General features: G+C 40.5%; 1 protein-coding gene across 4 annotated transcripts in view; it reads right to left on the bottom strand.

The window, feature by feature from the left end:
- Window positions 1-26,048, bottom strand: part of nphp4 (nephronophthisis 4) — a 175,332-nt gene that overhangs the window by 76,042 nt on the left and 73,242 nt on the right. For 3 of the 4 annotated variants that reach the window (XM_082518730.1, XM_082518728.1, XM_082518731.1), the window contains 3 exons: window positions 13,303-13,521; window positions 12,634-12,775; window positions 9,503-9,555 (listed from right to left, as the gene is read on the bottom strand). In XM_082518730.1, the coding sequence (XP_082374856.1) occupies window positions 9,503-9,555; window positions 12,634-12,775; window positions 13,303-13,521 (414 nt within the window). The remainder of the gene's footprint in view (window positions 1-9,502; window positions 9,556-12,633; window positions 12,776-13,302; window positions 13,522-26,048) is intronic. The other variant, XM_082518729.1, reaches the window with a different exon arrangement.

Below are 26,048 nucleotides of genomic sequence, written 5' to 3'. Positions count from 1 at the left end.
AGAATACACGGAGAGAGGCAATTAGACGTGGCATAACTGCGGCTGCCAATGTTCTAACCTCAGCCTGTCTGTCCTGACAGCCAAGTGTGTCATTTCTAGTTTCATGGGACCTGCACGTGAGTATGTGTGAATGCGTACATATGTGTCTTGTGGAAATACGTGCTGCTGACGAAAGATCTGAGCACGAAACAAATTCAGAGTGCTGCTTCAGTCTGCTTTGCGTGAGGAAACCGAGTTATAATAGAAGTGTGGACTGGCACTGTGGAAGGATGGACAGCCAAATTCTTGAGATGCGACTGATCCTCAGATTTGCAGCGTGTCTATTATGAAAATTGTTTTTGTTACAATATTAGTTTTCTTAATCCCCCATGGAGTGGGATTAGACAACACTAAATCCATACACCCCGTATCAGGCTTATTAGATTTCTGAGTACGGGATTGTGCTTGGAAGCTACAATGAGCACCAGCTATGTATGTTCATGTTTAATGGTTTAAATCATTTAAACATTTTATTTATTATTCATGCAAATAATTATAATTATTCATGACAATAGAATAAATAGGACACCCTAGAAACAGCAATAATCAGGAAGCTGACACAGCCATCGTTATATGGAGCTACTTTCTATTTTGCAATAACCTTTAATTCCAAAATGACTCTGTTGTAAAGGCTTCGCCTGCATATATATTTGAGATCAGATCAGTGAATGGTTAATTTTAATACAGCACAACAAACACTGTTTGGTCTGTTTACATCTCTGTCTCGTAGTATAACACTACAGTCTATTGTCGAAGCTTTTATTTTGACAGTTAGGGCAAGGGGTACTGTAACAGGGTGAATAAGCTACCAAAACCTCATCTTTACTCATATTGAGCTTTAGCCTCCTTAGTGCCTGCTCAAATGCAGTTATATAATTCCTACAGCATATTCAAATCATTTGTGATGCTCACGATTCTGTCCTCCCTCACACACACAGAATCTCCAATTCTGCTCTTACAAATCAATGTGCCTGGCAGGAAGGAAAAAGTCAAGTAATTTAATGACGAATAATGCAAGATACAGTAAGTACGGGTAGGCAGATTCAGGTGGAATTCAGGTGGGAATAGATACGGGTAGCAGTTGGCACACAATGACAAAAGAAACTCCAACAGACTCGCATGGAGAAAAACTGAGCCTTTATCAGTAGTGGCAGGTTTACTGGCAGAATTAGCATGTGTGTAAAGTGGGTGGAGAAGATCCAATAAGACGGGAAGCAGGGAAAATGGTAGTCACTGCAGGACTGGCAGGAAAAGAAAGAAAGTGTGTACCGGTGACACAAGGAGATATTTTGACACTATAACTGTTTGTTAGCCTGCAGACTGTTGAGCTCAGAATTTGTTGTGTGCTCTTTGACCATTTGTCACGATTATATTTCCATTAGAGTCAAGGACCTAACTTTGCACGTATCCACTGTATATGCTAAACCAGCATCATTCCTTCAAGAAGCTTCATGAATGTTTATCTGCCCGCTCTCTTAGTGTCAGAACGCGCACATAAAGGAGAGAGAAAGACAGAGAGAGAGGCCTTGATGTGGGATCAAGCTCACCATGTGACTCACAGGAAGGAAATAATAGTCAGGCGTCGCTTTAAAGGGAGGAGGATTTCGAATGAGATCCAGTGAAAATGTTGCAGGGATTACTGGGATGAAATGTTGAGAACAACAGGCAGAGAAGTCAAGAAAGCTGAAGGTTTAAAATATTACTGATGCACCACACATATAGCCATCTAAGCAAGTCACAATGTGAACATTAGTACTTATAGTTCAGTAAGAATGTATGTGGCTGGGAGACAAGTGATCTCTAATGTGTAACAGTAGAGAAACACAAGTTATAGTATATAGTGACAACCACTGAATTAAATACAACTGTATATATAAGTAGTAATACCAAAATTGTGAAAATATTCCTAAAATATAGCTCTGTTACAGCAGAAATAACTTAAACGTAATGTGTGGGAATTTAATTGTATCTGTGTTGTTATGTTGGGTAGATCATCATAACAATTTGAGGACTATTATATTTTGGGCTATTATATTTAGGATCAATACTAGGACTGTATACATATGGGTCTAAACTTGTGGTCCAGCTTTGTGCCAACAATCTTTGCTATTTTTATCTAGGCTGAACAAGTAAAAATAGTAAAATAAACTGGCGTGCAGAGAGCATGGAAATCAGAGAATGAGGTAAACTGGCAGCTTGTTAAGACTGTGTTAAGAATGTTAAATATGATTAGAAAAATAGCTGCCAAATATATACAAAATTCAGTCTCATTTAGAGCTCAAATGGACAGAACAACTCATAATTACATTCACACATCTTCCATCCATCTACAGTCAATTATTTTGGTGTGAAATAAAAAAAAATGGGTGTGGGTGGGAGGACAGTGCCGAGTTTAGAACTGCTCCCTCACAGCGAGGAAGTCGTGGGTTCGAATTCACAGGCTGCGTGGAGCTTGCATGTTCACCCAGGCAGGGCTCTCTCCAGGTACCAGCTAACTGGTGATTCGATATTATCTCTCTGTGTGTGTGTGTGTGTGTGTGTGTGTGTGTGTGTGTGTTGGGCCCCATCATAGACAGGCTGTCACATCTCACCCTATGACTGCCAGGGTCCCCCTGTGACCCTGAATTGGATAAAACAAAAACGGATGGGGGTTGTGTACATAACACAAGAAAAAACAAAAACCCATGTAGCCATGACATGCTCATGACATGTACAAGAAGAAACCCTTAATGGAGTCCCTCAGCTATCTGAGTGCTTCTTTTGTTTGCAAGATTCTGACCGGAGAATGAAAATAGTTGCTACATAAAAGGTTTGCGGATTTTCTGGAGTAACTGGGTCATGATTTCTGGAAAAAAGACATTGTTGCTGAGTTGAGTTTTTTAAATCCAAAAGAGATTCTGAGCTCTGGGTAGCTCAAACAAAAAGACTAGATGAAGGCATGAAACAGCATTACAGGCCACAGAGGAAAAACATATGTGAATTAGATTTTTGGGTGAACTGCCCCTTTAACAGTCAATCTGTATACTACACTTATCTTGTCTGGAAAGGCACAATGTGCAGAATTTTAATGTTGTTATGGATTATATTATTTTAAGCATTCTGGTGCCACGAGCATTTGATTTGTACAGACTTATGCTCTCTTACTGGCTGTCATTCTTGGGGCTTCAGCTCAATACCACCAAAGCAGGATTTTATATATATATTAGTTGGCTTAAAAACACATCTTCTGCTGTTTTAACTAGACCAAACATGACACACTTCTCCAAGATAATATTAACTGTTAACAAATACTGATCCCACGCAGTATTTGCTACAGTTCTTGCCAGTCCCACAAATTCAAAGCCTCAAAGCAGGAAAATCTTCAGGCTCCGTCTATAAGGAGCTCCAAATAATGTGCCATCTCCTAAATGCAACTCTATATTTTCCAGTCAGATTTTCCACATCGTCATGCCATATGTGTGACATACATGTGCAATAACACAATTATCTGAGATTTAAACTTAAAGATTATTTCAAAAAAGAAATAAAGACTTATGCTGAATAATGAAGTACACATGAAGAAAAAGTAGTAAGCTATAACCTGCATATTGTGTATAGTGTACAACATCAATTGTAATGTATTAGAAAACAAGTTAAGCTTGAATCAATACTGTACAATCACCGGACACTGCATTAGATACATCTTCCTAGTACCAGGTTCTTCATGGCACAGGTTCATCAAGGTGCTGGAAACAATTCCTCGGAGAGTTTGGTCCATACTGACACAATAGCATCACACAGTTACTACAGATTGGTTGGCTGCACGAATAAAAGGATGTCCACCACAGGTAGGTTGTGGTGTTTAAACAATGCTGCTTTTGCACTAAACTAAGAAAATATCCTCCACTTTCATGTTTTCATGCCAGATCACCTGAATGTTGCAGCAGAAATTCAGACTCCTCAAACCAGTGTTTCCAGTCTTCCATTGTCCAAATTTGGTGAGTTTGTGCAAACTTAGGAGTTCTAAACTGACAGGAGCGGCACCCAGTGGAGTTTTCTGCTGATTTAGCCTGTCTGCTTCAAGGTGCGATGTGTTGTGTGTTCAGAGATGCTTGTTTGTATACCCTGTTTGTTACGAACGGTTATTTAGAGCCACAAAAATTTCAGCAATTGTCTCAAAATTTCATCTTGAAAATTGATGATAGTGTCATAAATTGCAGGGACAAGGTAAAAAACTTGGGCGTGTGGTTCGACATGGTGCTCTCCTTCGAGTCTCATGTAAAAGAGATAAAGACTGGCGTTTATCATTTGAGGAACATAGCCAGAATCAGCCAAGTTTTGTCAAGCAACACTGCAGAGGTTCTTGTCCATGCATTTGTGTCTTCACGTATTGATTATTGTATTGCTCTTCTTTCTGGGCTACCAAAGAAACGTTTTAGAGGTCTACAGATGGTGCAAAATGCAGCTGCTCGCATTTTAATAAGAACTGGGAAATTTGAGCACATTACCCCTGTACTGAGATCTCTTCATTGGCTACCTTGTCAGGTTCGAGCAGATTTTAAGGTCCTGCTGCTCACCGACAAGACTTTAAACGGATTGGCACCTTCATACCTCTCCGACCTTTTACACCTTTACAATCTACGGTCTACGATCTCAGGACTCTGGCCTTCTAAAGGTTCCTAGAGCCAGAAAAAAGACAATTGGAGAGCGTGCTTTTTCTTTTCGTTTCTGTGGAACAACCTCCCTCAAGATATTAGGCAGGCATGCTCTGTGGAGGTTTTTTAAAACTAAGTTGAAGACACATTTGTTCACCCTATCTTACATGTCTTAATTCTATGGCTTTTAGTTTTTAAATTTTTACTGTTTTTACTTGTATTGCTATGTATCGCTTTTATTATTTTATTTATCTCTTTAGTTTCAAATAGTTGTACAGCACTTTGTTTGAAAGTGCTTATTATTATTATTATTAGTAGTAGTAGTAGTAGTAGTAGTAGTATTAGTATTATTATTATTACTATTGTTGCCTTCCTTTATTGAAGTCATTTGGTCATTTTCACCCAGAAAGCTACTGGTCACTGGACAGTTGCTCTTTTTGGACCATGCTCTGAAAAACCCTAAAAACCCTGGTTGTGTGGGAAAATCCCAGTATATCAGCAGCTCCTGAAATACTAGGGCTAACCTGTCTGGCACCAACAACCATGCCAAAGTCAAAGCCAATTAAATCACCTTTCTTCCCCTTTCTGATGTTCAATTTGAAGTTCAGGCATACCTACAAAGTAGCTGTATACTTGTGATTTCCATCAAAGCATGAAATTGAGTTTCAAGTACACAATAATAATTAGATTTTCAAAAGTCATACAATAAAATGTAGCAGCAAAACCCTGAGTATTGTTTTAATTGATATAAGAACGAGACACAAACAACACTTTGCAAAGGAGGGCTGCAAAAGTTAGGTCCGAATGAGCAAGTGCCTGCTGTCGAACAAGCCCACTGCCAGCAACAAACTGAAACACGGTCTCACCTTTGGCCCCCAGACTACAAGACCACCTGGGTCAACAGAACACAAGCGCGACCCTGAAACACGGCCGCAGCCTGATGAGAGAAATCATCAACAGAGGCAAACAAACTCAGCTGCTCTTCCAAATGCTGGCTATAAATACCACAGGATCTTTAGCATTCTGCACCGCGGCAAAGAGAGAGCATCAAAGATCAATAATTTATGCAAGCAAGAGAAAGTTGTCAGATCCCACAATGCCGGCGCACAGAGTTAAAGCATGCAGCTTGTTTACAGAGCCATCTCAGAGAAGGATGCCACTGATTAATCAGCACCTGACAGCCATGTTGAAGAGAAAAGGAAAATTTTGTTGAACAGGGAAAAATATCATCATAAGACTGAACAAGCACTTTTTTCCATACATGTTTAAAAGAAAGTGAGGAAAACAGACAGGGAGAATGATAGACTGTATTTGTGAATTTTGCAACAGCTAACAGAGTTTTGATGAAATGTAGGGTGGCTGCCAACAGCAGTGGCACTGATTCACACGCCGTTTTCTGTTTCTTCTTTTTTCAGAAAGATCCTGGATGCCCACCAGATATCTACTGAGCATCTAAGGCACTAATGACTGCTGCCTTTCACCATTATTCGCCGAGGAGTGTATGTGAATGTGCTAAATATTTACCGTTTACTTAAAGCTGCCTTGGTTTATGCTTTTTGACCACTCAGAAGTGAAAGAACCAAAAAAAAACCCCCACAATGATGGCTGATATGGTGGCAAATAATTGCCTATCTACATAATCAGGAGTGAGGCTCATTTATGTGGCGTGATATTATAAAATATCAGAATAATATTTTAAAAATACATCTCAAAATATCTGACACTTAAGCCCAGAGTTAGCTTTGTCAAACTGTTATACCCTCTACTTTTGACTACCTCCCAGCCAGGAGGTCACTTAAATAACACCGTAAACACTGTCTCAGTTCTTATTTCACCACATCACCAGATCCTAGACTCCTCTACCCAGTTATTCAAGGTCAAGCCCTTCCTGTGCACCGATCTGTTTGCTAAACTTCTTACCCACTTTCATTTTTGTCCACAGACAAAAATTTCCAGTTGCTGCCAAACTCCAGCCACTTATCCACCTCTGCTCTGGAGCTGCACTGATCTCCTGGTTCCACAGATTAATCTTCCTGGCTTCACTAAACTCGTCTCCTCTGGTCAATCCACAAGCTGCCACTTTGAACCTTTCCCCCTGGCTCTCTTGGTTTCCTCTGTTATAAAGACACTTGGTAAACAATCTGAATTCTTGTTAAGCTTGTAAATAGATGATTCTTTGTTTCTGCACCCTACCTGTTTTCACAGTTCTGCATTTAGGTGTTCTGTCTAGCCTAAAGACATATGTTTGCCGTTGCTCTTGTTGTTTTTGGAGTGTTTTTGTTTCAACTCATTGAAAGGCATTTAAAAATGAAAAATCATCTTTTTAAACCTAGAATGAGGTTTGTCCATTAATTCAGTGTGCTGTAATGGCCACTTGTGGTCACAGATTGTTTTTCTCCAAAATTTACATCAGCAGCTTATTAAAATTGGGCTGTGTTTTTCTGCCTTATGATTTGCGTTCCTCCTCTGAAGCAAAGTTAATTGCTCCTTTTGGGAAAATGCAGTTGAACTTTAACCCTTAATCCTTGAAAAATAGGATATGAGAGCGTCCTAATTTGCAGTGGAAATATGCAGAAATGTCAGCAAATTTTGTATTTTTATTTTTTCAGAATAATTCGGGGCCAAATGTTTTGGGAATTTGATTTGATAAGACTCATGAGCTCTATATAAAATGGTAGATTAATTTAAGCACAACCATCTTTTAATGTCATCCCCAAAGAACTGCCCAGCATGACCAGAATTGTCTCTTCCCAACCTCTGGGAGCTGCCCTCTGTAGGTTTCCACCGCCCTTGCTGTTTAATCAAAATGAGGGTCGATTTCTAGAGTTCAAGGCTGCGATGATCTCACAGCTCCCAGCTGGTTCAATTTAAAATGAGTCGACAATACAGACTCATTTTGGCCCAGAGAGCCAACACTGAAACAGAGCTGATGTCTCTCCTCCTCCTCCTCCTCCGCTCTGTGTCACTGGCCTCATCCTGAGAGAGAGCACCATCCATCACAACTCCCAGTCTCCACTGACACTTCTCACTTAGGCTGAGGGATGATGCTACAAACAGAATGCCGGCACTCACGATTGAGTATACTTCTTAATGCTTATTAAAGGGTAAAACGTATTCATTTGAGCTCTAAGCTAAACTACATTTGTCATAATAACACAGTTTAATCAATAACATTGTATTGATCGCTGCTTATAATTACATTTATTATTAATTTTTCTCCAGCATATTAACATTTTAATTGTTCTTGAGGACATAAAGTATAACTCTATCATTTTTTAGCATTATTTAATATTTATATATAAGTCCTCTTTGTTCATTGATGTTTGAACCTCACCTCGTCTTTGCATTTGCCGTTTTCATGCTGAGGATGGCTTACATTTTACCCTTTAACAAACCATATTCACTAGTGATTGGTACCATTCTGACTGCGCACTCTCTACATCTTCAAATTTTTGAGTTAAGTGTCCTGTTACTTTCTGTTCTATTTTGAAGCAATCGTTCTATGTATGACTCTCTCACATTATTATGAACTTCTTTTCATTGAGGTTTGGAGGTATTTGTTTATGCACAGCTCTCTGGACTGCCCAAATCATCACCCCTCTGCCACCAAGCTTGACAGTTAGCATGACAATTTTAGTTTTCACCAAATGTGGCACTGTGCACTACATCTCCATTTGGCCTTGTGTGTCCAAAGGACATTTCTCTAGAAATGTTTTTGTTTGTCCAGACGTCACTTTGCACATCTAAGCCATGTTGTGATGTTCTTCTTAGAGAAAAGAAGTCAACGCTGCCACTGTATTTATACGTTACACATTAATGAAGGGTGCTGTGAGTGCGACTACAAACAAAGTGTCACTCTGTGACAGGATGGGAATTGAGAGGGGGGTGTTTGCGAGAGGCCCCGTGCCTTTCTTTAATTATGTCTCCCAGTTCCACTGTTGTTGAGAGATCTGGGTCAGATAATGAATTTTTCTTGACTTTTTTTTTTTCTTTTTAAATTTATAGACCTGACCTGCAATCTCTGTCGACAAACCAGACAAAACCTAAGTGTGGGTCTCTCAGAATTAATGATCCCTGTCTAAAGAGCATGTAAGGGGAGCTGTGTCCATGTACAAGGGGCAGCTAGAGGAGCTTTCTGCAGGCGGGAATCTATCCAGGTCAGCTTTGAACCAAAATGCATTCATAACAGTTCCTTTCAAAAAGTGCAGACACTGCGTTTGCTTTTTTCTTGCTTCACTCAGGTAACAGCAGAATAAAACACAAAAGTTTTATTGCCAGGGTCACAGGAAGAAAACCCCATTGTTTGTGTAAACCACACAGCCTGTGTGCCCTCCCCTCTGCTGCTGTAATATTTCCAAGCATTCAACAGTGCACCATAATAGAATACAACATGAACAATTCCAGTTTTATCATAGAACCAACATGACCCTGCTAAAGCTATTCTAAATATATAATTTCAAGAGGACTGCTTCCAAAGAATTGAAATGTTCCCGCTGGAGGAATTTGTACAGTTAACAGCTAAAGGGTGACATGTTTTCTCAGTAAAGAGTTGAGACAGAGCAAAGTTCCTGCAAACATTAGTGCAGGTAAATAAATGACAGATGACTGGAGCAGGTAATGGACTGACCTTTTGACTAATTGTTTGTGTAAAAGAGTCTGTGTGGACCTACTGACACAGGTTCCTTTTGAAATAAGTATGAGTATAAAAGACAGCTTTAAAAAGGGTTTACTTGTTTTAAGTATTAACTTGGAACTTTAGAGAGAAGCTTTCTTGGCTGGCCAGTATTATAGGTCACCTGTAAAATTCAATAGGTGAGACGGTGTCTTACCCCGGGGCCTTGAGGAGATTCTGGAGGAGAAGCTGGTGGAATGCGTTTCCGATCTAGAAAAAAGAAAAACAAACGCACAACAAAGAAGATAAAGGCATTCAACCTAGAAATGTACACATCTGTAAAAGCCTTCCACTTCTACGACGTATTCATGCTGAAGTCTTCATTATTCATCTGGAAATGTGCTAACAGCTCCAGTTCATTGTTTAACAAGGTTAATTAACAACATTGTAATATCTTCCACATGCTTTCTGCACCTGGTAGCACAGTTCATTTTATAGTTTGGTTAGACATTCAGTGGAATATTAGCTTGTGAGAGGGAATAGAAGTTGACTGCAAAATGCCACCTTTGTAATTGCTTTCCTGATGATTGGATTTGCGGTGAGCTGACATCTTGAGGTATAAAAAAATACACTGTGATAATGTTTACTCAGTGCAGTGCACAGTGGAGTATATAGCCGCGCAGAGCACTGGAATACCTAACTATTTACAGACCTAGCAAATCTATCCAATTTCACACAGATAAGGAGGTGAGTTGGATTTAAATTTCACACTGACTTTAAAGTCTGACAATGCTTCCTGAGATTTTTGGTTCGTAGCCATGGTAATACTGAAATGAAAGGTTCTCTAGCATCCCTTTGTCCTCCCTCTCCCTCACGCTGTCTCGCTCTCCGTGCTGGGCTTGACTGGCCTTTTGGAAATTGCTTCGGTTTGCCTGGGGTGTCTTAGTGTAGCTCCCATCTGTTCGGACTACGTGCACACAGAGTGGACATGGTGCTGCACTGGCTGGCTCTGTTTCACAAATGTGCTCTGGCATGCCCCCCCACCCCCACCCCCTCTGGCAGCCATTTTGTTTTTAGGGCTTTCTCACTGTTTTTACTTCTCGAGCCCACGGAGAGTGTGTATCACCTCATTAGCTGGACTAATGTGCAATTAGCCATTTATTTGTGATCCCTCAGAGGCCTTCTCGACAGATGAGTGAACTACCACATGTGCGGCTGGTGAATTCAGACACCTTTACGAGCAGTAAAGTTATACAGCTACGTAAGGACGACGGCCCATTAAAATTAATTTAAGAACATCTGCGTCTAACCAGCCAGATATGCTCCCTGATCTTCTTCTTAGCTCATCAGTATCAACAGGGAGCGATGCATGATGGTCACGTAAACGACAAGGAATTAAGCGACTAAATTATAGATTAATAAAAGCGTACAGACTTCAGAATTTCCAACATTGTAATGCAAAGTCAGCATGTACCGTATGAGTTAAAGAATCCTTCTGAGATCAGGTTCTTTCTGACATGAATGCATCAATAACAGCGAATTTCAGATGGAGGGTGCATTTAAATTAGCTATCTCCAGTTTAAAGCATCCTTTCTGGCATATGTTTAAATCCATGCAAATGCAGTCTTGGAAAAAAAACAAAGTTGAGGATGATCAAGTTGCCTAAATCAAAGAATGGCAGTGATTCATGGTCTCATTCTCCTCTGAACACCAGCCCAAATCATTCAAGCTTCTTGGGCAACCCTCTGAAGACGCGCGAACACTGATTAAAATGTCATTACTGACAATGCGCACTGCCAGAAGCTTTCTCTACACACCGATGAAGTAGACCCCTGATCAACCGCATTCTTGTCTAAAAAGTTAACAGCATCATTAGGAAGGTAAATCATCGAGCATACAGCCTGGGTCCACTCAAGTTTTTTCTGCTGTCACCGGGATTGAGTGGCTGTATGCAGTGTTTACTACACTTTTTTAATCAATTCACTGGCAGACACAGAGCAAATCAGCAGTTTGTGTTTCAATAAGAGATGCAGGCAGTGGCACATCATTTATCTTTGGCTGCGTGCAGGATGTGGAATATTTAATCAGAACTTTGTTTCAGTGGGAGGCCTCCAAAGCTCAGGGTTCAGCAGTTATTTTTAGAGTATCGTGGAACATCCGCGCTTAATTGGAAAAGATTTAAAAAAAAAAAAAAGAAGAAGAAGAAGCTTCTGCTGGAGAAATCCAACAGCATCCACTGATAACCCCCTACCAATGTGACAAATAAGGGGCACGGTTCAGACTTAATTTTACACTCTTCATCGTAATGCTTACGGAAAGCAAAGAAGAACCAATATGCATGGCTGATATGTTCTTTCTGGAAAAATGTTTTTCAAAGCTTTACCACAAAAACCTCAACAAAGAGAGTCCCACAGTAAGAGTATCTTACCGTTACTTATTGCTTATTATGAATCATGAATATGTTTTTTAGCACCACTTTGATATTCTTTACCCCGATATCCATCACATCTACTTTTTGAATGTCTGCAGAAGTTGAGTTGCTGAAAAAGCACAAAGACAGTGTGCACTGTCTAAACACAGGCTTTCATTAAAATCAATCATCAGTCATATGTTTTCACTTGATAGCTGTGGAGCTTGTTCTTGAACTGTGAATTGTGTCTTACTGCAAAATATTAAAGAATAATTCCAGTTTAAACATTAAACAGTTTCACCACATTCAGCAGCTTTAACAATATTACAAACCACCAACAATATTTTGGTAATATGCAATATTCTTGTAGAAGCAATCATCCTGAAACGCCTCTGGGCACTTATTTGAGCAGTTATTTTGAGTCACTATATTTATTAAATTTAATTTCCCAGTCCGTGAACTGCCACCTTATTTTTGTGAAGGGCTTTGTGTGTCCACATGATCTTATGAGCTGCGTAGTCTGGGGCAATGTATTCCTTGTAGGGCCTCCCAAAACAAACTGCTCCTGGGTGAGCGGCTAAAAAAACACTAAACAAACAAACAAAACAAAAATCGAGGGACATGGAATTTCCACTCTGAGAGCAGATGTAAGATGATTTTGCAAAGTAAGATAACATGTGCACAAGACAGGCTAGTTCGATGCCTGTTGCTTCAAAGTTTGGCTGATTGCAAACAGGTGCCGTTGCACTATTGAAGTGCACCCAACCTATAAACACACGCATGCACAGAAATCAGACTACACTCTTTCCATTTTAAAAAATTATAGATGTAAGCAGTGAATAGCCTTTTATGTCTTTTTGTGGAGGAAAAGTCTTTGTATGAGCTTTCCAATTAATGTGTGCTTAAAAAGCTATTATGAATTACATAATGATATTTACCCTGTGAAGGTGATGAAGGTGATCTTCTCTGGCGAGGCACGTCTACCTGTTTTATCCTCAGGGATGGCTTTGGGCTGGATGCCTTCCTTTCCAGGCTGGATGACAGCCAAAATTTGATCATATCCTTTGCTTCTGAGACCTCCTTGAGAGAAGGAAGTTTCAGACATTTCAACAAAAAAAACAAAAACAAAACAAAAAACAGAATGAAGAGTTCAGATTCTGCAGGGAAACGAATGAAAAAGCTGACAGAAGAAAGAAGACGTGATAGTGACATGCAGTTATTTCCAAACACCCAAGCAGTGTTGCAATCCTCTGCAAGGTGTGAAAAGTTAAGTCATATTAGGACGACTTGGGCACCCTTTGAAATTTTTGATACCGTCACCAAAACAATGTCACTTGCAGACAGCTGCCTACATCCATGCTATAAAATATCATGCAGAATTTCAGAGTAGAGCCTTCAGGGATGATAGAACCTGACCTTGAACGGTACTGTACGGGGGCCTAGCATGAAACCCAAGTGCGAATGTAGATGATGTGAAAGCTTTTGAATTCAGGGAAGCAGTGTTGTGAGTATTGAAGGCTGCTGAAAAACCTCGTTTAAACACCTTTCAGTGGATTCTTCACATTTTAGTCTTTCGACAAAAGCATTCTTCTGTGCCATTGTATTACCTGAGCTGTGCCTGGAGCTGAGATTGGTGCAGGGCTCTGAGCTTTGGCAGACACCTCTGTGCTGTAGACCATGGCTCCATGAGGGTTTGGCTTTGCACCTCCTTGCAATACAAGCTGTATCTCTTCCCCCTTCCACTCAGCTGGCTCCTGGAAGGGACACCAAATCCCCCAACGAAGGCTATGCAAGAAAGCAGCGCGGGATGTAGAGGTAGCAGATAGCTGTGTGATGGAAAACGACAGAAGAATAGGGAATTCAGACATTGATATGATGATCTCGCAAAAAGAAACCAGCGATTAAACTGTTGTAAAAACTAAACCGAATGTAGTCTTTTCTCTTTCATCCAACTGAATAATTACAATCTTTTACAGTGTTTAACTGTGATCAATTGATAACGTTATTTGATTTATAAAGCAGAGCATTAACAGTCTCCAAGTACGACCAAAGAACAAAAACATAATTTAATTTGCCAACTTGTAAATCCTTATCTCTAATCACAAAAATGAACTGCAAGAGGCCTTAAAACTGTGTGGCATGGTGGTGCTTGTCGTTAGCACTGAGCATTCTCTAAATCCCACATCGCACACACGTTTTGGAAGCAGCTTTGCTGTGTTTGAACATGATTTACAATCAGTGCCGCTGAGGCTCTACTTCAGCCGTCCCAGGAAAAGTAAAAAAACATTCTGCTTTAAATCATCCACAGAGAGACTCAGTGGTTTTGCTGAATCGATTAATAAGCTGGTCAGCCTCAGACGATTGTAATCAATCATAGGCAGGACAGGACAGAATACACAACAAGCCTACTAGCCCCACACTGCTCCAAGACAAAGCCGGCCATGTAATAGTTTGCTGAATGCTTCAAATTCCACTGAGAATAGTTCTTTAATGTAACACCATAATCTGGCACTATAGAAAATCAGTCATAAAAGTAGTGTCTTTATTCTAAATGTCATACAGTACCTGTTAATGGTACAATAGAATACAATTATCCATGCAATGTGTTGAGGAGATTTTAGCTAATTTTGTGCCATATAATCTACAAACTAATCTAAAACCACTCTTGCAAAGGTCAACTAAAAAAAAGTAATGATATTCAGAGTGTGGTGGTTTCAGTTCTTTCTTCATTCTATATAAAAAGTTAAGTCCCATCGTCTGGGAAGGTAGGAGAGCAAAGCAGAACTGCTTTTCCATAAAGTCACTTTTTACTTCAGTATATAAAAGGAGAGCAGCCAAAAGGTTAAAAGAGTCTTCACCATGATAGATCCAGTCAAAAATTCACTAGACAGAACATATCTTAGTACCACAGAGGCTATTCCAGATGGGAGCAGCATTTGTGTAATTGTGTTTCTGTTTCCTGTTTGCCACTAGAGTTCAAGATGTTCATTCACAATCCAGTACCATCTTTCAGCAGAGTTCCCAATTACACATCATGTTATCGTATGGCCTTGTAGGCCTTATGGAACTTTCCCAGATTTAAAAATAAAAGCAGGATGGGCACCAGTTGGGCTGATGGGGTGAGCAGGTGCTGCAAGGCTGAAATGCAGCAACCTGGGTCAGAGTCCAACCCAAACCCCCTCTGCTGGGTATCTGCTGCCAGCCTGTCTCCCGGCTTTCCTGTTCGCTCTCCACTGTCTAACAAAGGCAAAAGGCCCAAATAAATGCAGGGCCATACTGATTATGTTCTTGATAGGCTCTCCAGCCTTTCTATTTGTAGTAAAACCATTTTCTTTAAGCATAAATAACATTATGCTCCACAATCCATGTTATGGCATTTGCTGTTTAACACACTAAACTAACAGCAGCAGCAGGAGCTACCTGATAACAGTCACCACAACCAGCTGGCGTATACAATTTTGGATACAGTTTCTGTTGAGATTCAACTCCTAACAATTGCTGTAGTTATCTTTTAGCCTCAAGAGTGGATGTTGCAATCACTTGTAAATCTTGAACTTACCAATCAGGACACTGTGTAATCAGTAATATTGTCAAAAACTCAGATTGGCTGTAAATAAATAATTATTTTAGTCACTCAATCCACTTAAAATCATACAGGACTCTCTAGTGGGACTGTAGCCAGATTAGACACTGGCATTAACAGTAAGTGGACACTTTCTCTCTAAATAGGATGTGATACAGATAAACACTGGTTGGAAGTTCATCCATTTCAAGCACGCCTAGGGTAGAGCACGCAAACACAGGAATTAATCCCAGTGCTCTGAAAAATAGGGATGTCGTGTAATCGACAGGCACATCTCTAAATCAGTTAAGACATTTTAGATGAAATGTATAGTGGGAGAAGATGAGTATATATGTGTTGTGACATCCTTCTCGATTTCACTGAAATAAAGCATAGTTTTTATCAGACATTTTTCACTGAAAAGATAAAAACAAACGAACGCCCACATTCATAAAATTCTACTTTCATAATATCAACGAAAGATTCAGAAGAAGAACGAACGAAGACTTTTCGGTGCGATATCACATTTCTATTTAAATGAAAGAGAAAGGGGTGACTGTCACAGCAATGACTGCATGCTATTTAATTAGCTGCCAGTTTCCACCACAATTAATATACCTACAAATCCAATATGGCATGATGAAACACCATCTAAGGTGAATGAAAAGCAAGACTAGTGCATTTCTGTGCACTGCTTTCTTAAATAAATTGTGATCTGTGCGGTCATGGTTATTGTAGTATCTTTTGTTGACCAAGCCATCTACCACGGTGTCCCTCCTTGAGAGATTTTTCTTACAGCACCGCGGTGCACTGACCTTTGCAAAAGAGGTCCTTGTCATGTAAGCTTAAACTTAGATCATTTTGTTCTATTCCTGTGAAAAATAACCAGTGCACTCTTTGTTTTTCTGTTGAGGGCTGCTTCAAAATGTCAGTTTACTATGAATTATGCAAAGTAATTTCACTGCCCAGTTAACAAAGCCCAAAGTGAAGTGTTCAGATAGCTTAATGGAGCTGACATTTTGAATACTACAAGTGAAAGTGCACTGCAGCAGGGACTACGTGTGGTAAAGGTGTAAAGGTTAAATTCATGTCAGCTCCCTGCTTGACAGCAAATTTGAATATTCACTTTTATAATATACAATAGACGAACACCTAATCCTGCAGTGTTTATTAAGTTCTTCGACTGCCGTTTACTTCCTTTTATACTGACAAACCAACCTTCGGACTTTGTGTTTGGTTTTTGTGTTTGGGCTGAGATACCTGCCAGTTTCACACTCATGTAAACACTATGGTTGTCGCTTGTGTGACACTTTAGAGGGAATTAAGCAGGAGAGTACCCAGTCCTGCCATTAAAGGTCTGTTATTCCATCTAAAAAACTCTTTAAAGCCTCACATATCTCAAGTGGCCAAAGTTGCTGATCAATACTCCGTTCTTCTTGAAAGGGAGCCAGTTTCAGACTATAATTTTACCCTCTAGTAGCACAGACATTAACAACAATTTTTTTAACTTCAGAACTATATGGCAGACATAAAACAGATAGCACTGTATTCCCCGTTCAGGCATTGCCTGTTTTTCTCTTTCATGGGGGTTGAATTAATAGGATGTTTTATATGAAATGTTAAATCAAACAAGTCTATTTTCAAAGCGATGATTTTGTTCAAATGAGTAGACTAGAGAAAGATCATTTTATGGCACAGGGAGTAGCCAGTAAAAATTGCAAGGCAATTTATCTAATGTGTCTCTTTTTTTTTTTTTCGTACTTTGTGTCTGTAACGTCTCTGTGCTCTGTGCAGAACATGAGGGAAAGAACAAAATGAGTGTCTCGCACATGACCCAACGCTCACCTCTTGTATTATTCAGTGAATATATTGCAGGAGTGATTCGGGAGCAAAAACGCTGGCCGAGCTCTGAGAGAATGAGAGAGACAAAAGACCAATCAGGGGGTCTTTTCTATAGGGACGCCTACAGCCTTGGAAAAAAAGAAGAAGCTTTTATCTGTCCAAAACTCAATGCTTATCACACTTTCAGTCTTCCAATCATAGGAAACTGAGCCCATGTTCAGAATTGCACCAAGTAGCTGAATGGGAATCTAAAAGGAATGAGAAGTGAGCTAAACACCCATCAAAGTTACAAATATGAAGTTATTAAAGGTCAAAGTGGAGGCGTTTGGGGGTTTTTTGCCTTTTCTTCTTTTGGCAGGTTTACAAAAACAGAATTCTGCGATTACAACAATGGCAACGAAAGATATCACACCAAGAAATAATTCTCTTTTAGACGCAAAGTGTGAATCACTGTCACGGTTTCAGTACAGCGGTTTTAAAATGCTTCAGGACAGCGCGATCTACATATGAACTGCAAAAAAAATAAAATAATAAAGCACCAAAAACGTGGGGTGGCAAACAATAGGACTGAGGGGATCTCAAAGGGACTCTTGAGGTTTGAGTAAACAAACAGGATAATAGTTCCACTCAAAGCCAGGCAGAAAAATTCACAATATGCATGTAATCCTTCTACAGAAACAGTCATCAGAATTCAAAAGGCAGGAGCTTAAGCGCTACAATATTCATTTCCGTGATTACACGACAGCCGAGATCAATGGCACATCTACATGCAGGTGTAAGGGCTTTAACGGTATCGTGGTAAGAGCACAGCACCGTAGGAGGCAGTCAGCTGACGCATTTGTGTTAAGGGCCTCTGGTGAGAAGAAAGTTGGCGAGAGGGTCAGACGAATCGACTTATTCTGAGCACCACAGTGTGTCAGTGAGACTTAATCAATCCCAAAGCCTGCTGGTGACAGCAGAGAGACATCAAATCAATTGCATTATATTTCACTGGCAATAAAGTATGACTCTTTGCACTCGCGCCGTTTTGGGGAGGAAACATTTGAATTAATCAAAAGAACTTGTCATTTGAATTGAAAGTTGTTTTTCCACGTGTTCGCTGTTGTGCCGGTCACTATGTCGGACAAGGCAGAATGATCAATAGCCAATTTCCCCAAAGTGTGATTACACCGTTGATTTGAGCGTTAAAGGCTACATTTAAAATAAGAGCCATTAACTTTCACTCAGAGAGCAACCCTGCACTTGTTTCAATAGTGCACCGGGGAGGGGAGAAAAAATAGAAACAAAAGCCTGAGGCAAAACCAGAGAAGCGGCAAACTTTTTCATAAAGTTGCACTGAGGGAAAAAAAACCAAAAACAATAACAGCGATGTCACCGCACACATAATTGCTCCAACTGGTAAAGTGTTTTCTAAGGGAAGAATCCATCAACCTTGTTTAGAAGTGTAAAACATAACGCTGCAGCATTTCTAGACAAATAAGTGTGTCTGTTCTCAAACATAATACAGAGTGGAAACAAAGATCTCACGTCTGTAACCCAGAGCAAGAAAAGTAATCATCAAACTTTTGGGGGACACCGAGGAGAAGACAGGAAGAAGGAAATTATTATAAAGGTGACAGAAGGCGAGTTTTGCACATCAAAGAGAGCTGAAAACGCATATCCCAGCAGACAAGAAGAACTGGAGGAACAGACACTTACCAGTGCAATTTACTACAACTTATTAACTCAGAAAAAGTAAGAACATATAAAAAGGGGCTGGGGAAAGCCACCGTTAATTTAAGGAACAACCACCAAGTCAGACTGGCTCCTGTTGTGCCTGTTTAAGTTTTCTTAATGTGCCCAAATATGAAGGAGCCAAGTTTGCGATACGCCGAGATAAAGCAGTATGCAGAAACATATTTTTGGAAAAGCTCAAAGAAAAATGGCAAGACACTCATCGACTCGGGGCTTTCTAGAGAATGGCAGGAATTAATCCTAAATTAGGGGGATGTGAGCATTGATGAGAGACAAAGTCTGACAGTTATTACCATTACCGCAGTCTGTTGGGCTGTTCGAGTCATTATTTCAGCCAAGACCCTGTGACAGGCACCGGCCCACAGCTCCCGCTACTTATTCTCTACAATGAGAAGCCCTGAAGGAAGTGAGAGAACATGCACAGAGATCATTAACTTAAGAGCACTAAACCACTCACATTTTCATCCATCTGTACAAGTAGTCCAAATGAACCCAGCAGGCTTCTGTGCTCTACTCAGCTCACCAAGGCCAAATCAAGCTTGGGAAGGAATTGTGTTCCTTTTCAGCTCTCGCTGTTGACAGGCACAACTTCAAGGAGGTGTTCATGATAGTCACTCAGGCTCAGGCCAATTTGCCGTGGACATGCATGTCTTTTATTCGAGCTTTGATGTTCGACAGTACACACCGATAGACATAGCTCTGACGGTTAAGCGTTTGACTCGCTCAATTTTATTCTGGAATGTTTTTTTGAAAAGAAGCATAGTGAAACGCTTAAACCCATTAGCAGATATTTTGCTGGCTTTTAGGAAAATTATAGTTTAGGCACAGACCAAATGCTCAGGATGGAGGTTTTTATCCTCGCTCTAGCAGTTTTACAGACGTTATCATCACTTGGCTGGTCCGCCGCTTTGGACCAGCCTCATTAAGTGATGGACCATTTGAGTTTTGTTTTTTTCCACAGTGAGGGGGTGCAAAAACATCCATAAGACAAACTCAACTCATGACATATGCCTTATTAAATTCTGGCAAGTAGAAACATAATCAGTAGTTTTCTCATTTAAAATAATACAGACACATTTAACTGACAGCGACAATATGAAGTGCTTCAGATGATTATCAATTCCTCATCAAAGCATCAGATCACTCGTACCTCTTTGCATGAAAATTCAAATCACCAAAAGATAATCGTAATACGATAAGCTGATATAATCACTCGCTGAAAGTTAATGACACCGCGTGCGCGTGAGAGTTTACGCCAAGCAAATACCTTTTCCAAAACAAACCTGTCGACATGATATCTCAAAATTAATCGTGTAATATTTTTCGTCTCCAGTGCACTGATATACTGCAGACTCAGATTTGTCTAATCTGCCCTAGTTGTGATGAGCTGTATGCAACAGTGGAGAGGAAAAGCTAAATTAGACTTTTCTACAGCTGCTTGGGCTTCAAATGTCTCTGAAATGCTACTGACTTCTTTATGCAACTGCTATTTTAAATGAAAATCAAGTCTGGACTGAATCTCATCTACATTTAAAAAAAAAAAAATCCCCCCCCCCAAAATAAATAAATAAAAATAAATAAATAAAACAGCCCCAGTCTGAGCAGGCCATTCACAAGAAAACCATTAGATGAGCAAACATCATCACCAATGCCTCTCTGGCTGCCAGGGCCCTGCATCCGTCTGGAGAAGGATGGCACTGCTGGCAGGCACTGACAGGGTAAGACTCACTCTGGGCCAATCGCAGGGGGAGATTGATGCACTTCTCACTGGGGGGAGAACTGACATTCATTTTAATTAGGCGGGCGAAATATTGTCTCTGCGGCACGCAGCCTTACTTGCCTCAGCTTCACATTTGGAAGGAAGGGGGCGGGGGCCCGGGGAGCAATGCCCTCAGAATAGGCCACCGATGAGCTAAATATATCACTTTTAAATCCTGATGACATTACTTTGCTTAAGATGTTTGATTAACATTTAATTAACATTTGTATGACATTTCAGATCAGTAGCAAACAAATATATAACCGGTTTCATTGAGGGAGCGGGCCACACCAAGAGGGAGGTCTACACCCTCCCGTTATGTAATGCCAGCAGACCGGAAGAACTGCGACCAAGGGAGGGGCTCGTGAGTTCACAGAGCGGTGTTACAGTAAAGTAGATGTTCTGATAAGCATTTGATTGGGAAGAGCTTCGCAAGATACTTTTCATTCAGCAAACATCATTAAACCCTGCAGGGGCCCACAAAAACCACTCAACACACACACGCACACTCAAAAGCACACAAACAGCTACTTAAGGGAAATACCTGTCGGTGAGCCAATTAAAACCCAAATAAAATCCTCTGTGGCACAGAGGAGAAGTTCTACACCATCACGTTTAATAAACCCAGCCACAACCTATGTCACTGCTTTCTGCTCCACATACTGTTTATCCTCCATCCCCTGGCAGTGACAACCGAGACAGAGAGAAGAATAAAAAGATCATTAAGAGAGTGATATTTATTATAGCTCAGCTAATGGAAGGATTGTCAAATACCAAACGCGACACATGCCCGCGTAAGACTCTGAACCACAATTACTAAGCCATCAGTCAAGTGTGTATTGGCTCATTCAATATATTAACAGTAGAGTTTTTAATATGCTGCCGGAGGAGCAGCTTACTATTTCCTTATGTTGATGTTCTAATTAGCACAATAAACAGAGCGACTTCAGCTCTTGTCAAGGCACAGAGACAAGGCGGAACTGCACCTGTGACAACACAGCAGGCCTGTCAAGCCTCGGATTGCTGAACACGTTGAATCAGTCTGCGTGGGGTTATGGTGAAAGCGATACTCCACATATCAGTGGAAAAAGCAAGAAGAGGAAAGAGCAAAGAACTTGTTAACCCCCATTTTCCAACCAACCAACTTGTATACTACATACAGTAGTAATCAACACTTCTTACAAGCAAAGAGCTGCTTCATTTTGTGGGTTTATATGTTATTTTCAAAGGAAAAGTCTGGCTCACAAGCAACACATCTACTTCCCCGCAGACATCAAGTGCATAACACCACTCAACAGGGTTCTCCTTTTAAAACGGCAGATGAAAAATAGAGAGGGTCAACCAACCCATGAAACTAACATGAGATTCATTTACAAGCTGAACACAGCAAATATAACCCACTAGCAACAGTTGTCATTTCAGGCGAAACAATGTAATAGCTTCTGGCAAGAGGGGAGATGATTTCCTCACCACTGTCTGAAACAGTTGCTAAAGGAGAGCTTAGTGAGCAGTCAATTGTGGGAACACAGCAATGCTTGAGTAAAAACAGAACAAAATGTTCCTGGGATGAACAATAATGGGCTGCCAAAACACCTCCAGAAGGGCTGGGATTTTCAGTTTTGTTAAAGAAAAATGGAAAAAAAACAAAGTGACCGTGACATATATTTCCACAGCACTAATTTACCAAGACATGAGCAGAGTCACATATTACTCACAATTTTGCTTTGTTAAGTTTCAACTCTACTGTTTAGCAAAGGCTCCCATAATGCACTGAGTGTTTATCCTTCAATCACCTCTTTTTACTCTGTTTTATTCATCACTCTGCATTTAATCATTAGGAACAGATTATCTTTTTTCCGGTCTTCGCAGCAAATGTCCACCACTCCCTGAGCTTTCTTCCTGTTTAAACAGAGTTTTTCCTTCCCACTGTGACCAAGTGCTTGCTCAGAGGAGGTCAGCTGATTGGTGGGGTTTTCGCTGTGATGACTGTTGTGATTTTGTCCCATATGTGCAAAATTGAATTGAATTAACAATCTTCAGCACAATTCTAAATGATTTGCTTCATTTCAGTATAATACTAGTATACTGCATTAGTGTACATGCAGTTTATTGCAGACTTTAATCGTCTCTATAGCAGGATGTTCTGACAACTCCCTGCGCAGATCTCTCTGTACAGTTCAGGATACAGGAAATTGTTAATTTCTCCATGAGCTCTGTATCCACTGTAGTCATCAGTCTCATTTATTTGGAAATTGCTCTCTGTCACTTCTCTGACAGCTAACAGATGTATTAGGATTGTAGTTTTAAATTAAACCACAGCCAGCAAACAATGCAACATTCACAAACGCCGCCCGACCCCAACTCTGTTTCTTTCATATGACCATGTTTTCTTTAAATTGGAATGTTGCTTTAAATAGCATGTAAGACATAGGCACGCTGCCAAATTCAGACCTGCGTCTGCATACATCTGCGTGAGAGCTCAGGAAAGGGCAAAACAGAGTACATTTAAAGGTCATGCATTAATGGTCACACTTCCTCCCACGCTCAGTAATCAACTGTGCCACTCACTGAATGCAGTCAGGGTCAAAGGTGGCACAACCTGAAAATGTGATGCAGGTGACACTTTTATCACTGGTTGCAAGCAGGCCCAGTTACTCGAGCTGAGATCCCATTTCAGTACATGACACATAGCACAACTGTCAAAACCCTCTTTCAGCAACACAAGTTTGCTGCTGCGAAACAGCTTGGGAGAGTCACCAATTACTGTTCCGAGGATGTGATTCACTTTTGACACTCTCTCAGAAGCATAGCAGTGGTTAGTGAGAGGATGAAACCAAGTAGCTCTCTTAAAATGTCCCTCCCTTCCCTTCTGTCGATCTATCCATTTTGCTTTCCATCTTTCTTTAGGCTGCGACCTACAAGCAGTCACTCATTCCCTGTGTCAGTGTTTTGGATGGCTGTAGCTGTCAAATTCCCCGACAAATTGTTTCCTGGCAAAAGGACAAAGCCATGAGGGCCAGCAGAGCCTTCTTCACTGATTTCCTCCGGACTACCCACACCACCCCCAACCTACACCCCCACACCCATTAGCGATGAGCTAGTGCTTGTCAGCAGAAGAAGGCGGACAACAATAAGCCCCATCGTCTTGCATTAAGCTTTACGTAACTGTATTACATGGCTCAATAGATGAGTACTGCTGCGCTAACGGTAGCTGAGGAGAGGCAGCAATCAGCAAGCAGGAGCAGGGGCAGAGATGTCTCAGATGAAGTTACGGCGGGGCTAAATTGGTGCTGACAGAAAACAATTAGGAGAGGCGTCATTGCCTCGCATCAGTTGTCAGTGACCCGAGTATTCGCACAGTGAGCAAACCGCTGCCTATGGAAGGCATTCACTTAAACTTTTAAGTGCATAACTAAAAGCATGATGTGCTATGTTGAATAGTACATCATGAATAGATTTTTTTCCCACATTTTTTTCTTATATAGAGCATGTGAAGGAGCTGAGAAAGGAGCAATCACAAACGTTGAAAAATTTTACAAGGCTGGCATGAAACTGCGCGCATTTGTTTGTGTTGGCATAAACTTACCTTACTCACCTTCTATTGTAAGTGTAAGGCCTTCTCATTTTACCATAAAAACAAAAGTTCTTGACACCAATACGGTATTGGGTTTATATGTCATGTAAGTGGGATAAAAGTATAACCTCTGATGATGTTCCAGGATAGTTCCTGGCACTGGCTGTGAATAGTCTTGACCTTTACTTTGTTCACTAACTGCTTGGTTTACACATATAAGTAAGTCTGAAATGCTGCACAATAAGGTCGTGGGCACTGACATAAATCGATGGATTTAGTTCAAACCATTTAATAAGTAAAAAAGTCTGTGCCAGAGAAAAGTAAATCCTCTAAATATTTTGTGATCAAACCCCATATTAAGAGCACCAAACAGCAAAAGCACTGTATCACACTGTGATGAAAGCAGAAACATCAGAGGGCAGCAACTGAAACAAATTAAGCCAACAATTATCAGCACGGACACTGCAAAAGGTAGGAGAGGACTTTTTCAACATTCTACAAAAGTTGAAGAAGTGTCAAGCGGCAGCTTTTACCTTGAAACCCTCTTAAATCTCTCATTATCTTTCACATCATTGGAGTAGGTATTAGTTTATGCTAAAAATGCCACATTTCGTCCAAGAAATCAATGACATGCATACATAAGCAATTAAAGTAAAAACATAGTAAGAGATGGAGGAAAATAAGGTTACCTTCATCTTAATATTTTGTAGCATCATAATTACTGAGCAAGGCAGTGAGCAGAGCAACTAACTGCAACTCTTAAGCACTGCTGTCTTTTTCTCCCCCCCGAGTTTCTTCGACATTAAGCGAAACAATATGGAGAAGTGTGTTAAAATGGACATAGAAGGACACAGTTCCCCTGTGTTCACCCAATCAAAGTACAGGCACTTTGCGGTGTGTCGGGCAGCATAGTACAATGGTGTCAAAAGGATAAGAGAGAATGAAATAGCAAAACACAGAGAAAGCAAGTAAAAGGACTGTGGGCACGGTGTGTGTGTGTGGTGGCAAAGAAAAGTTGATTATTTGAAGTTCATTGACCCCAGATATCCTCTGAGAACAGCCTATCAGACAAATTCCCAGTTCCTCTCCTTTCCCCAGCCTCCTTCATTTAAATCGTTATCTCCATCCCTCTGACTGCTAAGGAGCATAAAAAAGGGTGCTCAAAGGCTCTCAGAGAGAGAAAGAGAGAGAGAGAGAGTGCATGGCAGTGGGAGAGCAAGCAAAAAATAGAGAGAGAGAGAAAAAAGGAGCCCGATCATAGCCAAAATCAAAAATACCAAAGAGGATAAGTGACGACACTGCATGATGTTCTTTCTTCATAACCAAAGGCGATAAGGGCAATGCAATTTTTTTTAAAAAGGAGGCCATCCTTGTTCTTTGTCTTACTGTGAGAAGCAGACTGGCTTTCAACACAGCAAGGATGAGACATGTAGGCAGTCTCAGAGCACCAGGTGATTGCCTCTGTATTGCAGCGGTAATGTCTTGCAAGAGAAGGGATTTCAACAAAATTGTTTTACAGTTTTCACCCACCTCATCCCCCTCAGAATACATCAAAAGATATAATTTTATTTAATCAAAGGGAAAAAACAGTAAGGCAGACTGGCATGTTGCTGCCATGCAAGCACAGCTCTGTAGCGGATGAAACTCTTTTCAAGCTGCACTACACAGCACCATCTAGTGTCAGCATAGGCATTAAAAGATCGGATTCAAAGGAAGTAGCAGGATGTCCATACATAACTCAAAAGACAAATCCACACATGCAACAAACAGAGCGCTTCAGGAATGTAACACCCACTGCCCCCAAACTTTACAACAAAGCTACTGTATTATTGTTATTGCTGAATCGATGAACGTTATTCTGCAAAAACACTGCAAAATACTT

Source organism: Aulonocara stuartgranti (genome assembly GCF_965226115.1).
Source record: "Aulonocara stuartgranti genome assembly, chromosome: 20".
In the NCBI taxonomy this organism is placed as follows: Eukaryota; Metazoa; Chordata; class Actinopteri; order Cichliformes; family Cichlidae; genus Aulonocara; species Aulonocara stuartgranti.
This window is presented reverse-complemented; position numbering and strand designations above follow the sequence as displayed.